Raw genomic sequence first — 17260 nt, 5'->3', positions numbered from 1 at the left:
GAACAGCCTACAGTTAGTTGTGTTGTCTAACAGCTAAGCAGCCTTTTGAATATTACAATTCTGCGTAGTTCAGGATCCCCAGGTCCCCTTTCTACATTTTCAAAATTTTTCTACTGTAAAGACACTTTTTTGCATATTTTGGCCTTAAACATTGGCTTTTGTATTACAAAACTCATCTCAACTTCATAAGGGAAAAAAAAAAAAACCAAACTAGAAAAACCCCACCCTTCATCCTTCTTCTAGAATGAATGACAAAGATACAAAAGATTTTCAGCTGTGCACAGCACTATTTTGATTTCTTAATTTTTTTATTTAACCAAGCACCATAATGGGATAACTGGTAAATTGCCTCTCTTGTACTACAATATGTACTATGTTGGGCAACATTATTGATAGAAGTGGAATATTAATATTGGTTTTAATTTCTTATAAATGCTCAGGGGGTTAAAAATAACATAAATGACATGATTCATAGTGATTAAAGAGTTGGAAAATAATTTCAGAAGCAATAATGGAAGACAATATAACCATTACCATCTTGATACTACAGAAGAACTTTTCTTCTCCTAGCCGTTCTTGATGTAACCTGAAAAATATAACTTTCCAGATTTGTTTCAACTGCTGCTGTGCTAGTTTTTAGTTAGGTGTCTAGGGTCTGATTTAATTCTTACTCAATGAAGGTGAGTTTTACCACTGTTTTGAAGAGACATCCCAGTTCTTACAGCTTACTGGACACTTACTAATAGAAAGCTAGCAAGAACCTGATATTCAGATGAAGATCAACTTATTTTCAATGTTGAATGTTAAAATTTTCAAAGTTATGACAAGTGGGCAACAAAACACTATAGGTTTACAGTCTATTAAGCTCCTACAAGTGAAATTATTTACCATTACAAAATACAAACTGCTTTTACCAGGAAAACTCTGATGAGAGGTTTTATGTTTTACCTGTAGGTTTGTAGTCTATTATACTGATAGGATAGTCTTCCTGTCACTAGTCTTTCACAGTTTAAATATGTTCAGGTGTGCCTATTTACAAAACTGTGCTTAAAGGATGAAAATCCCCTTAGTCAATAAGCTTTAAGAAAAACTACACTTGCAAAATAAAAATAAGACATTTTCAGCACACTGAAGTAAAACTAAATTTTGAGTCTAATAATAGTTTAAATCAGAACTCACAAAAAATATTGAAGTCATCAATGAATTCAAGGCACTGATATAAATTATTGATCAAAAGCTAAATAATGAAGCCACTTGCTTTGCTCCCATTCTACTTCTATTAGACAATCGGACTGTAGCTTCTAATGACTACTCAGTCTTTAACAGTTTACATATTATTTCCTCAGCAGTTCTCAGCAATAGCTGCTGTGCTTTTTATAAGACCACAGAACTTAACTGTTCAATCTGCTGGTACTTTAGTATGAAAGCCGGATTACTTAACTGTAAAAACTCATGATGTGACTCTACCCACGTCAATCTTCAAAACATAATGGCAACATAATCTGCTACAGATTTCCTTATGCTGCTCACAGCTTTTATCTATCACTGTTTACCAGTTCTTTTGACTTTTTACGTCACAGAGATATTAAAAAGACTGACCTAAAAAAAAAAAAAAAAAAATCAGAAAAATTTAGTTAATGCTCATGAAAATGCAACACAAAATCTTTGGGTGTGCAGTACTTTGTAGACTCCCAGTAACAACTGCAACACTCGAAGCACCTCTTAGATAACTATGTTCACTTGTCTTCATAATAACACTCACTCAAGTATCACTTATTCTAGCAGAACAGCTAATTTAGTTTGCTTTTGTTACTTCTAATATGTGAAAGTACCATTTTATTTCTGCTAATCCTAAAGGAAACCAACAACCAAACAGAATAAACTTTAAATATTTCCTTTGTTTGAAAAAAGTGAAAGGTGTGCAAGCTATTCACCAGATGATAGCAACAAGCAGCAGGAAAAAATAGTCTAATTTGTCACTGTTTATTAGCCTCATGGCAAGACTGGCTAGACCTGAGTGGTTTATCTTTAAGGCTCACTATCATTCATAGGAAGCCGAGGCAGCTCTGAACCTACTGCACGCTAACATAGGTTATGAAATTGTTATATAGGAACTGTGCCTACCTGAACAAACACACAGATTTGTCTTGATATAGTAAAGGAGTAATAAATAAACTGTATAGTGTAAAAATGATAAATATAAAAAACATTTAAAACTAAGTTAGAGCATACACAGCTCCAGTGCAAATCACCTTTGTCAGGCATCAAGGAAGAAAGTTTTTTTATCTGTTAGGCTGCAAAGAGTGGAAGAGGTGCCTTAAGTGCCAGGTGGGGACTGTGCATTGACTACCAGGGTAAGGAAGACCTGTGGCGAGCACAGAGGTGAAGGAGGCAGAGATCTATAGCCAGTTCCTCAAAACTTTACTGAACACATTCAGCCCCTCATTCACAGAGCCTAAAACTCCTTTGGGCCCAACCTCTCATCCCAAGTCATGAAAATGAGCACCCTGGAGTGCTCTCAGTCTCCTCCCAACCTCTTTTTTTCTCTTGATACTTCCTGCATTGCAGCTTTATCCCCAATGGGGATCGAAGTTCGTCCCACCTGCACACCAGCCTCTTCTCTCATGACAAACTTTTTTCTGGGAAAGAGCCAAGTGTGAAAGCCAGCAAAGAGCTACCCAGCCTAGCTGTAACTTAGTTGAGCATAAAAAAATACCAGATATTACTCTAAATACTTATGAGTTTATATGAATTAAAGCAACAGGAAAAACTGTTAAAGGATCACGAGAAATAAAGCGAAGAAAGTTGTTCTGGTGGTACAGACCAGACCCAGAAACAGAGATTGGAAGGCTACCTATGGACATCCAAGTATCAGTGCAGTGTACCGATACACGAGTTACCTTTAAAGATGGTATCACAGATACCTCACTGAAGCAGTACAGAGCTCTGAAGTGTTGGCGTACCACAGGCCGTAGCCATAAACAAACCCAATCTCTCTAGAAAACAGGGCAGTAAACACCCAATTTCTTCTCTACAAAATCCTCTAATAATATTCATCTATTTGGGCTAACTTGTCTGTGCCTTTTCTATTTTTATTTCATCAGTTTTGTTGTTCTTGTCACAGATATTTGAAAAAAAAAAACAAAATTGAAGATTACTACATGGTTATGACTTGCCCTCTCTTTTACTGGTTGCCTTGGAACACTTAATCTTGGAAGAAACCTGTGAAGGACACTAATGAGTAACTATGGGGTTTTTACTTATTTTTGGTTTAAATTTGAAGTATATTTATTGGTTTACCACTTTTTAATATACTCCCCTCACCTGATGGTATTTGCCAGATATAAGTTCCTTAAACATGGGGAAGAAAATGAAAAATGTTTGGACAAAACTGAAGGTGGAGACGTAGCCATATGCTTCATTGAAACAATTCTAATGAAAATCCACAGAAAGGCCATTAACCTTATACTCAGAGACTTCAACAGGTATTTATAGTAAAGCTTTCTCATCATAAGACTACAGAACAGTTCTGACACTGATATTTAGAATGGGTTGCATAAAACCACTCTAATTTTACCGAGAATGAAACATGTATGAAATAATATGTATAGCAGAAAACTGCAACATCATATAAAATGCGTGTGGGTTTTCTTGTCATGTGTTTGAACTTTTCCCTCCCTCCCCCCCACTATTCTTTTACACATTTGTGAGAATTATCTGTCCATCTGCACACACATATACAGGCACCAATGTGCTTTACACATTTCAATGTTTTGTGTCACCTTCTCCATCTTGCATTTTGGTTAACTTGAAAACCAAGAAAGCTTTAGCTGTCATGAACACTTGCTTTTCTCTGTTGTTCTGAAAGTTGCAATTCGCTAAAATGGTGCAAAATTATTGTTAAAAGCCAAATACAAACTTGTCTCAGCCACGTGCAGAAAACATGTCTTCATAGACTATGTTATATATCCAAGTTCCTGCAATCACAGCGCAGGGGAAAACATTGAATTTCAACCTGAAATGACTACATGTTTATTTTTTCGAGTTTGATTAATGAAGTGCCATAATACCTGAAGGTTGTTTTTTGTTTGTTGGGGTTTTTTTCTAAAATGAGAAATTATTAATTAATTTAATACCTTTATATTTAATCTGAATTAAATTTATACTCACTGGCAGGCTAACTTTAAAAGCGCCTGACGGTATGAAACCAACAGCCTAAGGAGCATACGAACAGATCTTTTCTGTTGGTTCAAAGGAGAATCCAATGGGCTTGCAAAATTAGTAACTAACTACATTAAACACAGACTTTCAAAAGGGACACAACTACACAAAACAAACTGCTGTAATGCACTATCCTTGAGACATCTTGACACCATACTTAGAATGAAATGATACAGAATATAAACATTTAAATAGCTACACCTTTAACTATGAATCTGTTTCAAAAATTGTTAATTAAAAAATGTATTAATTTTTTCAACTAGCAGTGGTACATGATCAATTCTATACTGTCTCTCGTAGACTAGGTAAGTCTGCCATCCACTGAAAAGCTATGTTTTTTTCAGAAACTACATTCAATGTGGTTTTTTCAGTTAATATTACAGTTACAGATGTAGAAAATTTTAGATTCCACACAAATCATTACAGCAACCATTTAATGACTTTCTCTCCAGAATAAAGGAGAAAAAAAAAAAAAAGAGTTAAATGATAGTGAAAAAAAAAATCTTACAATAACTAGATATAAAAGAATTTAGACTTTATCCTGGAGAAGGAATATTTGAAAGTATAAACTCCATTTTTACTGCTTCAACTGACTAAGAGAAAACAAATAAAAGTACAGAATTATACTCTGACTATATTCTAGGCTCATTTCTATACTCCTCAATTACATCAGTTTTGTCACTCAACTTTTAAAATCCAGCATGAAGAAAATGTGATTCTTTATCTTCTATTCTGTAGTACAGATTCACTTTTTGTATCATAAAAAGTTGACAGGTTTGTTTTGAATTCAGCTAAGTAATTAGCTACAATAGGATGTACATTAATGTAGTATAGTAGGGTACAGTATAGCATAGGATAAAACACTGATCCTGCATTCTTAGAGGAAGGAAGGTCTCCAGCCTCATACTTCATACTACATTCAAGACCATAGATGGACAGCTAACAAATAAACAGCTTGATGTTATTGTTCTAAGTGAAAGGTAACTTGTTCTTTAGGAAAATAGTTAACTACATAACAGCACAAAACAGATGTATTCCCTTAATGTAATGATTTAAGTTATCCATTATCACTAAAAAAATCCTTTTTACTCCTACAGTATTTTGTTGTTCTTGCAGAAAGTAAATGGCCTAGAAGCTAAAAGCAATTAAGAAGTAAAGGTGTGAAGCTTAGCGGGTTTATTCCAAACACAGCTTTGGTCTTTAAAGTGGATGCAGATTTAATGCCTTGATTTATTGTCCAAGTACTATAAAGAACACTTTAGCACAACAATAGCCAGGTCCTAAATAATGCAACCTCTCCATAAATATGTGTTTTGCTTAGCCGCTAGTTCAACCACTAGTTAAGGTCATATCAAGAACTTTCTTCCCTAAAAAGAGGAAATGGGACTCTTAGAAGCAGAATCTGCTGCTTACTTTAACAGATGTGTCTCTCTACACAAAAAGAATATGAGTTTTTCCTCATAGGCTCTGGCAGAAATTAAAAGAAAAACATGACATGCTGGAGCAGATTTTACTGTGGACATCTCTGCTAACCCTGAAATCTGAAAGGTTAGCTTCATCATTTAGCTATGACTAGCTATCACAAGACTTACCTCCACCATTTTTCTGACACAGATACGGGAATCGCCACACATTCCCCAATCCCACAGAAAATCCAACTTGTGCCAGAATATACTGGAGTTTGCTGTTCCAAGCAGGTCTTTCATCTTCTACATCTGAGCCTTCTTCAACATCTGCATCTTTTTCTTCCTGGTCATCGACCATAAGTTCACTCTTCTTAAAGGCATCATCTGACGAGTCTTCATTAGAGAGAAGGTCCTTAACTGACTCAATGACTTCATCATCCAGTTCTCTTTTCACTACCTTGCTGTTCTTAGGCATTTGTAATACAAGAAAAACGGTAAAGAAGTAGAGTTCAGCTGAGACAGATGCACAAGCACTGAAGAAAGCTCTCCTTGGTCAAAAATATTGAAGAGATAGACTGAAGATGGTGCCTGATGAGTCCTTGATACCAGGGAATCAAGAGCAAGGACTTCTGTTTCTGAATGTTTGTTCTACTGAAAGTATCTGTGAAAAAAATAAAAAAGGATATTGCACTATTATGCAGAAGAAACTTAAATGAGAAATCATATGCTTTCGTTTATCCATTTCTGCTTTTCTCAATGATTTGACAAGAGAAGAAAAAGAAAGGGATGTTAAACCAGTTCCAAATTGTAGGTATTAAGTCCACTGTTTGATCTTAAATATTTATGTAGAATATATTTCATTCACTTGCTGAGGGGGTTTTTTTGTTTTGTTTTTTTTTATTTCCTAAAGACTGATAGGTTAATTGCTCATATTTTGACAGCATAACAAGATTCTTCTTATCAGGCACAATGGGGTATGCACTTCACATAAAATTTAGGAGCCCAATTCCATTACTTCCCAACTTAATAGCTGTACTTGTTTAAAATATATTTTTAATAAATTCAAAGTAGAGTAAGTTTTTCAGACCATTTCAGAGAGTCATGCAGCAATTAAAACTTTGATATACAGGACACACCTAGTGTTTCAAAAGCAAGGGTGACTTATTTTCCTGTATTCTTCATCAAGGAATATATAATCACAATCATATTTTCAAAGGAGAGATGCTCATCTCCTATAAGCTTTGATGCTTTAGATAGTTTCTTGTAAATAGGAAATAATTAAACATATCTGAAACATCTGAAAAGCCAGCACCAAATCCATTTAAAAAGTCTGCTGTTTCAAACGTGTATGTACAGACATGAAAATGCCTGCGTTTGAATATGTTTTTCTTTAACACAATGAATCACTTAAAAAGACAGACACACTTGCTTGCAGCTGCCATACTGAAGGTAAGCGTAAGATTTTGGGGAGGAATGTTTTTTGAGAAATTCTTCACTAATCACATGGGATAAAACTAGTATGTGCAAAGCCATCTGCACAATTAAGAGTCTTAAAAGGGATTTAGATTATGTGTTAAGCTTCATGAAAACCCTAAAGAGGGAATACACAAGGAGTCTAATCAAGAACTGCTGATGAGAATCAGAAATTACTCCGGAATATGAGACCTTTCAGCTTTTGCCTATGGACTTGCTGCAACATCTGGTGATGAACTTGCCCATAGCTGAGAACTGCAAGGTGTTACTGGACTGTTAGCACAATAACTGAGAGATCAAGCACCTCACGGCTGCTTCAGTGACAGACCAGAAGGAAAGACGTTAAGCCACTGGAACCCTGCCCACAGCTTATCAAGATGAGACTTCACACCAGCAGAACTAAAACCTCTGTCACCACAAGTGCCATCGCCAGCCTCGTGGCCGACAAGACAGGACAATTTTCTTTTTCAGTAGTTTCCAAGGATTTGGAAGTTGAACTTCACTCCAGTTGCCTACTAAACTCCACCGTAACCTCTTTTCATTCATTCCCTAGACTCCCGTCACTGCCTTCTCACTTCCCCTCCTGTTACTGCCTCCTCTCAGCAACTCCAGCTCTGGCAGTCAGCCCACATTTTTTAAGCACAGTAGAGCCTACCAGCTTGTGATCTGCTTCACGCTCACCACTGTCGCTGGAAGGGTTCAGGTCCTATAAACCTTCCTTCTGACATGCGGTGGAACTAGTATCAGGCCTTGTTTTGACCGATACCAGTTCTTAAAAAAAATTAAGTGTATGAGCTATACACAGAACAGTATAACAGGGAAAGAGAATTGTTAAGGCAATAGAGAAATCCTAATAGTCTATCCTGTATATCTGGGCTAAACGAATGTCTGTTCAGGCCTCTTTTTATCTGTTTTGTCTTTTCAGTTGTAAACTCTTCAAAGGACTACACCCTCTTCTAGTCTATGTATGGTTCAGTAGTTCTTAGCTCTGACGGAGATATCTAGGTAGAACCAGAATGCAAACACCAATAATACATTAAGTTGAAGCATTTAAGCAGTCCTAATGGAGCTTTGGGACTATAAGCCTCAGCATCTGGTACTCCAACCGCTACTTTTAGTCATGTTTCAAACTTTTCTTTTCCTTTTGTTCCCCTGATGTAAATTAGAGCAGCTTCTCAGTTCCAGTAATTAGTAGTAAGTTCAGGGAGTACATTAAAATGAAACAATTTTGTCTCTGTATTTAATGTAGCAGCTGCACAAGTGAAACTACATCAGTATTTGTCTGTAGGACTGAAATCCTTCTCTAACTGTAATTAGCAAAAGATATTTTCAGTCGAAAAGGCACAAGCCATCCATTAGTGTTTATTAAAATGTTTTTAAAGGTCATACCTGTATTAATTATTTTAGATATAGTAACTTGCAGGGCAGCAATATGATTATCTGGAGCTCTCACAGATGAGTCAATTCCAACAGAAATTGCATCATTCTGTCCTGTCATGCATTAAACATTGCATTACTACACTTCACAATAAACCGGGCTTGATACTTTTATTCCTAGCACAGTATCATATTAATTTCCCTTTCATTCACCTTCCATTAAGCAGGACGTTATCCATAGCACTATCACTGCACAGACCTGCAATACTTGCAGGGCTTGAGAAAATGTGGGAGGCATGCTCAGCAGGCTGGTGCTTGGTTGTAACAGTACTGGTTTTCTAACTGAGTATGTATCATTGGCCAGACTGCATCAAGGACGCAGGATAGCCCATCAGGGTACATCACAAATCCACAGATGGTCTCCGACTGTCAGATTTAACAACTTGTTCTCTGTGCTAAAGGAGGCAGTACCAAACCAACGGAGGAGTCCTACCTCAGCAGACTCTACCACCAGGTACAAATGTTCAGAGCGTGGTCCCAGCTGCTCTGCGCAAGGAGTCTGCCGTTCTGTGCTCGCCGCTCCAAGAACACACTCTGAGACATGCACAGAAGCCTCTCCCTTTGAATCCAAATCAAACCCGCATGGAAGGCCGATACTGAACTACTCAGCCCAAGCTAGGTCTAGGTACGAATGCTCCTAAGCGAAGACTGAATAAGGAGATACCTAGCAGAGTCACTCACCAGCACAGTTCGGCTAAACACGAACCACTGAACAAGCTCTTTTTTTTTTTTTTTTTAATGTCAAGGTATTGAATTTCAGCACTTTCACCTGTAAAATGCTATTTTAGGTTCCCACATCACTTGGATCTAGTCCAATATTGAACTTCTTCATTAGCATCAAATAATAATTAGGAAGTATGCCAAATTCCGTTAAACTGCTCTCTCAGTTAGTTCCACTACTAGCTACCTTCTACACAGCCTTGTGCAGTAATACAGCATTATGTGATAGGACCATTTCTCCTAAGTATCATTAAAAAAACCCTACGTAAGAAACCATCATATTTACTAATGAACTACAGAATTCAGTATCGTAGACTCAGACACTACTGGGATCATTTTAAACTCCAAGTCCTAAATCTTGTCATGTATTTTAAAACACTACTATACTATACTATTATGAGCACCTTGGATTAAAAGTAAAATGTCTAAAATATAACTTAGCCTTATTAAAGCTGTTTGTTTGGGGGCTGGTTTGTTGGGGGTTTTTTTCCTCTTAAGATCTAGATCATGGAATTTGATCAATTGATTTAATTCTGGTTTCCAGGCAGTTTCACTCATCCTTTTCCTAGCTTAAATGATGTCATGTGTCAGATGAAAACACTGAAGGGAAATTTTTATTATCACATTTACTGGAGAATATGATACTTCTCTGGACTTTTCCACAACTGAAATGAACAAATAAAGATGGTATCCCTTTTCTTATGTAAAATCCCCTTTAAAAAAAAAAAAAAAAAAATCTAAAATTCATCTTAAACTGACCTGACAAGTGTCTGTATTGTTTGAGGGAATTTAACAGCATGGAAATTGCTGAACAGTACATGGTTCAGTTAGAAGAACATTTAGAAAATTATTACTGAATTAACAGTAATCACTAATCTGAGTTAGCATAAACAAACTTTTGGAAATGACTTACTAAATCAAACAAATCAGCTAGATTTTTATGATGTCTTATTAGCACTGTCCTTGGCATGTTCAAATCTCCGTTTTTTTCTCATACTGAAAAGTAAAACATTGAATCTTTTTTGACACATCAAGCAAACTGCAGTCGCAAACTTACTTTCTCAGAACACAGTGGGAATTTTGTTATTTTCTTCTGCAGAAGAAGAATCAAGCCTTAATGCATCAGCATGCAGAAGTAAAGTAACCTGATTAGACTGCCACATTATTAGCAGATTAAGCAATAATAATCCCTTGTGACAGGGAATTCAGACCCAAATTAGCTCCCTGGGAGATCTGGGCTCCCTATAGAACTTTTACTTCAGCTTCAGGCCCGCATTCAGAAACGCTGGCGCAGGGAGATAAGACCTGTAAAGCCTCCGCTGACCAAACTGCAAGCGTTTGCAGTAAGACTCAAAGGAACTTCATTAGTCAAAGCACCAAAAGACACATTGAAAAATTTTGCTGCATGCCCTTTTCTCCCAATCTCTCTCACACATAGTGCCTAGTAAGGCAGTTGTACTAGTTCTGTCCAACACTGCCTGCTCCTCTTCACCCTTACACTGGTAATGAATCTTACGTCGGGCTCCCTTTCGACGCATCTCTATTAGAGAGATCTGCCTGCCGATATACAGACACTTACTAGACGAACATCTAGTTCTCTCAACTGTGTAGTACCAATAAACAATTAAAAGTTATGAGGCTGGAGATTTTCACAACGTGTACAGAAAAATAGGCACAAAAAAATCCCACTTGCTTACAAATTTGAAAGTATAATGAGTACAACTGCCCCATGTTCTTGCAATTACAGCACAAGTCTCTATAAAAAGCCATTTGTAAAGCAATTTCATGTTTAAAACATCCCACAATACTACTGCAACAACTGATATAACTAAAGAACTTTTAGCAATGCTTTTCTGACATAAATTAAAACACGATTATTTTTACATTGCGCTCCTTTTTAAAACCAGCATTCCTCTCTGCAAGGGAAAGCCCAATAAAACCTCCATTCTTTTCTAACACAGTGTACTTTATTACTTCTGTTATCTTATTTTTACATCTGATGAAAACACAGCAATTCAGCAAAACTATCCACATTCAAATTTTAATGCATTACAAATAAAACTCAAATCTTCTTTGATTAAAAATGGTTTCAATCTTCAATGTGAGTGGGAAGGAAAGGAAAGAAGGGGAAAAAAAATTAAAATAATGTGTTTGTACTTCACAGAAGACTATCAAGAAAGTCCAGACAGAAAATAACTTTCCAGAAGGCTACTGTAACATCATAAAAAAATAGAAAAAGGAAAGAATGGATACCTTTTTAAGTTCAATGTTTGCCATTAAAGGGAGAAAAAGATTAACATTCTGTTCTTCAGAGCTTTGCGTTCTTCTCCAATGAAGCAGTTAACATACCAACATGCTGCTGTGGGGGTAGCAAAACGCAATATAAAGCTGCAGCCAGTTCACATTACTACAGTCTCTGCTTTGAAGGTAGACTGTGATAGCACAGCATACCAGTCCAGTCCCACAAACTTACGTCTTATGCTCCTGTTCACAAAATCTCCACCTTGACTCCCAGTGAAGAAACCAGTATGATTCAGCAGAGGACACAGAACTAAAAGTCAGGATTCTCACCTTGGCAGATGTTCACAAAAGATCTTGACTGATACTCATGCCAAAGGTTTCAGTCTGTATGAAATCACTGGACAAGAGTTATATGCAAAAGTGAACAAGAGGAGCTTTTGCACCTTGAAGGAAACCTATAAAATGCATCTGAAATACAAGTCTATGAGCTAGGCAGAAGAAAGCATGATGGGAACAACCAATACAGAAAAAGGAAAACCAAAGTTTTAGGAGCAAAGGACTGCTGTGAGTCTGCAAAAAGCAATCAGGCCACTGGTGCAGACAGGATGGGGGGAATAGCTAATGACCATCATATCTGAGTGAGAAAGAAAGAAAGAAGACTGCAGGAGCAAACCACGTTTTGTGGGAGTACTGCGATTGTGAAGAATGGCTATCGCTGGGGGAATCTGTGTACAGATAATTATTTCACGAAGAGTTAGACTATGTTACAGCACTCATTGCACAGACTGAATTACTGCTGCAATGCAGCATTGTGTTCTTTGGTGGTAATAAGAATATGCACCATAGCCTTTTTGCCTAGTCAAGCCCATTTTTATCTATCTACGGAAGCAGCCATTATGCTGCTCTTCAGCGTGAACTACATGATCTAGCATTTTGCCCTAGCTAGTTTAATACAGACTGTCAGTAACAGATACAGATTCATTAGGTACTTAACTCATCATAATAAAAGATAATTATATTACATACAATGACACTTACATTTCTCTGCATTCTTCAGTGATGTTATGTGACACATGCTAATGCATGTTACACATACTACATTACACTGTAAAAAAAATAAGAGCTCTTTGGGCTACGGGAGACTTGAAAGCATTAGAAAAAGTGAATGGTTTTTATTCTGGTGTCTCTATACAATCAAACCATTTAGACTATAGCAAAACTATTTAAAGACACAAGACTAAATTCACACCTGCTGCAAATACAGGTAATTACACAGTCTTCAGTGACACTGAACTTCCCAGCAATACGAAAAAGATGCATTCTCAGTTCCTACCAAATGTTCTTCCTGGCTTTAGCTTACATCAAGACCCTGCAGAGTCTCAAATGCAGACAATTTCTCTCCCAGATTAGTCTCCTTAAAATTTTAGTTACAGGAGAATACTTTCTACTATTATAAGACTAACACAATGATTTGACAAAAACACCAAGATTTCTTTCTTGGACTTGTTCACTGTCAATAGATTGGATCTTAACAGCTTGTATGACTTCTTCCAAATCACTGGCCCAACAGAAAGGTCTAAGAGAGAGAGAACGTTACAACCTAGAGCTCTTGAGTGTCAATTTTTTCTTTTCATTGCATTTAACCTCTAAAGACTTTATTGGCCTTACTGTAGTTTCTCACCTGCTTTCACAGATTTCTCAGTATTTTCTTCTCACAAATCAACTTCACTGAAATACTTCACAGACTTACATGATGCGTTAACTGTAATTTCCTATTCAGATTAAGAAAATGCATCACTTATTCTGCAGTCCTTTCTTATATTGAAGGAACAAATTCAGTAGTTACCACCCCTCCAGCTGAAGCTGAGTGAAGTAATCTCACCAATTCTGACAATACTCCACCCTTGACTGGTCAAGCTCAGAAGGCATTACTGCTGGCAACTTGAAACAAAATCTCCATTTTTCCAAGTTCACCATATAAGCTACAAAAGGACCACAACTTTATTACAAAATCTTATCACACTTCTGAGAAGTGAGAGTATATAAAAGTATATTAAGTATTTCATTAAAGTACTGAAGTTATCTAAGTTGCAAAATCAAGTACTGAAAGTTAGACATTACCAGATACATAACCGGCCTGAGACCTTACTTCTCTGCCCTCTGTGCTTTGGAATGGATCAATAAGTAAATCAAGTTGTCCTCGGGAAGAATTTATGTGATTACTTCTTTGTCTGTTTTTTATACATAAGCAAAGAAGCTGAACTATTCATAAAAAGGTTAGCAGAAATCTTGCTTCTCCTCAAATCTGATTATTTAATTTCACAATATAAATCAGGCTTTCAAGTTACATTACAGTAAATCCCTATGTCTTTAAAAAGAAAATGATTAATACTAATTCCAGTATAGAAAATGCAACACTGTAAATGTCCTGTTCCGGTTTTGCATCCCTTCCCCATTTTGGCTTAAGAAGAGCATGCTGAATCATTAGCACTGCAGTACACATTTCTGACACTTGAAATGCAAAAATAATATCATTTGCCAGCAGCAAAAAACTACTGGCACTGTGAGTTAGATTCAAGGCATTGCCGTACACACCATTACACAACCTTTTTCCTTTCTTTCTCCCATACAGAAATTAAGGAAGCCCTAGTCTTAAAAGCAAAGGATAAGAATGAAGAGCTCTATTTCAGGGTAGGCTTCTGGGAAGCTCAGCCCAGTCATTGCCATTGCCCAGAGCAACTGTTCTGGCAGTTACCATTGCTCTTTCACACTACTTTGTATGGGCTTGTCAGGTTTTGTGCATCCAGCTCTTCAGTAGAATAGTGTTCAGTTTGTCAATGACACTTTTTTCCTAAATTATTTAAGAACATTTCCTGAGTAATGGCAAGGCTACTTTAAATCAAATTTCAAGGAAGAAGGGAGCTGCTTAAGTTTTGAGATGCCACCTGCTGATCTGTCCAAGTTATTCTGCAACCAACTGAGAGTTCAGAGATCTTTAAAGTCACATGGAAAAGCTGCTACTGGTATTACCATTTTTGACAATCCATTGCCATTCCGATCCATAAACTTTATGAGCAAAGGACCCAAAACCGTCCTTCCAAAATCAACGGATATTTTGTCTTTTGAGCAAGAACATTATTCCTTGGTATTGGTGAAACAATCAGCGCAATGGAAAGTAGCTGGGGACACAGGTGAATGCGTCCTTTATGTTGTGGACACTTCTGGTTGTACACTAGAGAATTTCAGGGAAAAAAAAAAAAAAAAAAAAAAAATCTGTCTTCCCAAAAAGATTCCTACCACAAATACTTCCCAAGTGATGTAATTCCATACCACTTGAGCAGCAACTACTCCAATATATCTTAGCAATGCAATTTATACCAAAAGGAATAGCTGTAATTATTAGATGATGTTTCTGAATAACCTGTGATTTTTCTTCGTTTCTGATAAATTCAACACTTTAAAAGTTTTGTGCATACAGACTTTTGCAATATACAGCAGAGAAAAGAGAGTTGACAGAGTTGTTCAATCTACATGGTTCCCATCTGCACTACTTTTTCGCTTGCTTGCCTGTAAGAAAAAAGAAAATGGTAAGAATGACAAGACACTAAAGGTCAACAGGAATCAGCTTATGCTGCAAAACTAGTTTCAAGACGCCTTAGCAGTTTCACTCACTCAGTTTCACTATTGGTGGCACATCTGACCACCTATGAAATGGTTTGGTTTTTCACTCACAGATCAAAACCAATGGGATTTTTTGTTCTTGAATCTGAAGTACAGAGCTGAGCCCAGAGGGAGTGTTTGACATGCACCGAATGCAGGCTGTAATTCTACCGTTATCTTAATATGGTCTATGTGTAAACTAAAATCTTGTATATTAGCCAGGACAAAATTAAGCAATCTTTCCTAAGTATTTTTTAAAGTTTCCTTTTTAATGAGATGTTGATAACGGGAAACACACCGCTAAATAGAAGAAAACTGAGGATGTTGTCATCATTTTTTAATCAAAGGGAGTAAGCTGCCTGCATAAGACACCCAGCGCACATGTACATGACATTGGGTAACAGAATCTTTACTCCATTTATACTTTTCTTCGGAGGGGGAAACAGAGATTTGGATCCCTGTCCTAGAGTATGCCACAGTGACATATCGATGGCGACATACTATTAAAAAATAATTAGGCTTCTCTTAGAAATCAATACGACAGCAGTGAGCTGCTTATGTAGCAATACCAGACAGAAAATAAAATGGCTGATGAGGACGAGGTCTCGACTACATCTCTTACAAATAAAACAAAGTGCCATTTACTTAAATGGAACGAGTCCCACCGCACCCTCTCCTGTGGCAGGTCAGTGTGACTGTGCAGACCCATTTCAATCATCCCATTTACTTCCACTACAAAAGCAAAGCCTTAAGAAGAAATTCCAGTTCGCTCCGATACTAGCAAAATCGGAACAAAACCAGCCAATATGGGCATGGGAAACAGGAAGAATTAGTAAGAAAAGCACTGGGAGAAAACTGTTAGGTATGAAGCTTGCCAGCGGATACGCCGTCGTACGCAGAGCACCGCAACCCCCCCCCCCCAAAACCCTGAAGAGAAAACCAACCCGAGACGCACAAAGGTTGAGAAAAAGGTCCTCATTACCATACCCACCCAAACATGGCTGACACCGGGGTGCACCAGCCCGCCGGGGCCGCTCCAGCCTGCGCGGGGCGAGGGATGCGGGGGGCGGCAGCGGAGGCGGGAAGGGGAAGCCTCGCCGGTCCCCGCCGGGCGACGCCCAGGCTCCGCCGCAACAATGCAGCGCCCGGGCGGCCGCCGGTCTTCCTCACCTTCCTCCCTCTCTCCTCAGCCCGGCCCAGCCCAGCCCAGCCCTCACCACCCGGCCGCCGCAGCCCCTCGCCCCGCTGCCGCCGGCACAAGGCGGGGACGGACACCCGCCGGCCCGCGGCCATCCGCACCGCCCGCCATGGAGACGGCCCTCGCCCCCTCTCCCACACACACACCCCCCCACGGCAACACGCGCTACACATACATCTAAGGTGTTTTACGCAACACGCAGGAGATGAATGAAATTTCTATCATCGCTCATGGCAGGAAAGGGATGTAAATTCCCCGCCCTCCCCCCCCCCCCCCCAACAATAACAGTAGTCACAATAATAAAACCAAGCCCCGCACATCCTTCCAACCTACCGCCGAGTTCAAACACACGGGCGGCTTCCAGCGGGCGCTCGCTATTGTCTCCCGAGGGGCCGGCTCTCCCCCCGCCAGGCGCCGGGGCGAAGGCAGCCCCCCCGGGGACGGGGCTGGGGGACCCCCCCCCCTCACTCAGGAAAGCGGACACCGGGAGGAAAAGGGACCCCCCCCCGGCCCCACACGCATCCTGCTCCTTCCCGCCCGGCGACACAAGCGCAGGCGGCGGAGCCGGCCATGCTCCCCCCGCGGCCCCAGCCGCACGGCAGGGCTGGGAAAGCGCGGGTCGCGGCGCCTGGCCTCGCCTCGCCTCGCCTTACCTCACCTCAGCCGGCGGGGCTCGCCGGGTGCCAGCTGCGGGATGGAGGGAGCCGGGTGCCCCTGCGGGCGCGGGGTGGCGAGCGGGGCCGTGCGGGCGCGGGGCTCAGCGGCGGACAGGCGGCGGCGGCGGCGGCAGGCACATGTGGCCAGCCCTCGCTGCGACGGTGTTTAAAGACAGACATAAAAGCGGCGGGGGGAGAGGAAGGGGGAGGGCAGCGCCGGGCCGGGGGAGCCGCACCTCCTGACGCAG

General features: G+C 39.3%; 1 protein-coding gene across 5 annotated transcripts in view; it reads right to left on the bottom strand.

Moving 5' to 3' along the window:
• SLC6A15 (solute carrier family 6 member 15) overlaps window positions 1-17132 on the bottom strand; it is a 38667-nt gene extending 21535 nt beyond the window's left edge. Inside the window, exons 1-2 of one of the 5 annotated variants that reach the window (XM_030003037.2) lie at window positions 17010-17132; window positions 5814-6288 (exon numbers count right to left, since the gene is read on the bottom strand). In XM_030003037.2, coding sequence (XP_029858897.1) covers window positions 5814-6102 — 289 coding nt within the window. In that variant the 5' untranslated portion in view covers window positions 6103-6288; window positions 17010-17132. Of the gene's footprint in view, window positions 1-5813; window positions 6289-11510; window positions 11531-16149; window positions 16284-16689; window positions 16816-17009 lie in introns of those variants that run through there. The other 4 variants (XM_030003038.2, XM_030003040.2, XM_030003039.2 and 1 more) reach the window with 4 other exon arrangements.
• Between the last annotated feature and the right edge of the window lie 128 nt (window positions 17133-17260).

This window comes from Aquila chrysaetos, chromosome 26 (assembly GCF_900496995.4).
Source record: "Aquila chrysaetos chrysaetos chromosome 26, bAquChr1.4, whole genome shotgun sequence".
Taxonomy (NCBI): domain Eukaryota; kingdom Metazoa; phylum Chordata; class Aves; order Accipitriformes; family Accipitridae; genus Aquila; species Aquila chrysaetos.
The sequence above is the reverse complement of the archived record's forward strand: the minus strand, read 5'-3'. Positions and strand labels throughout refer to the sequence as shown.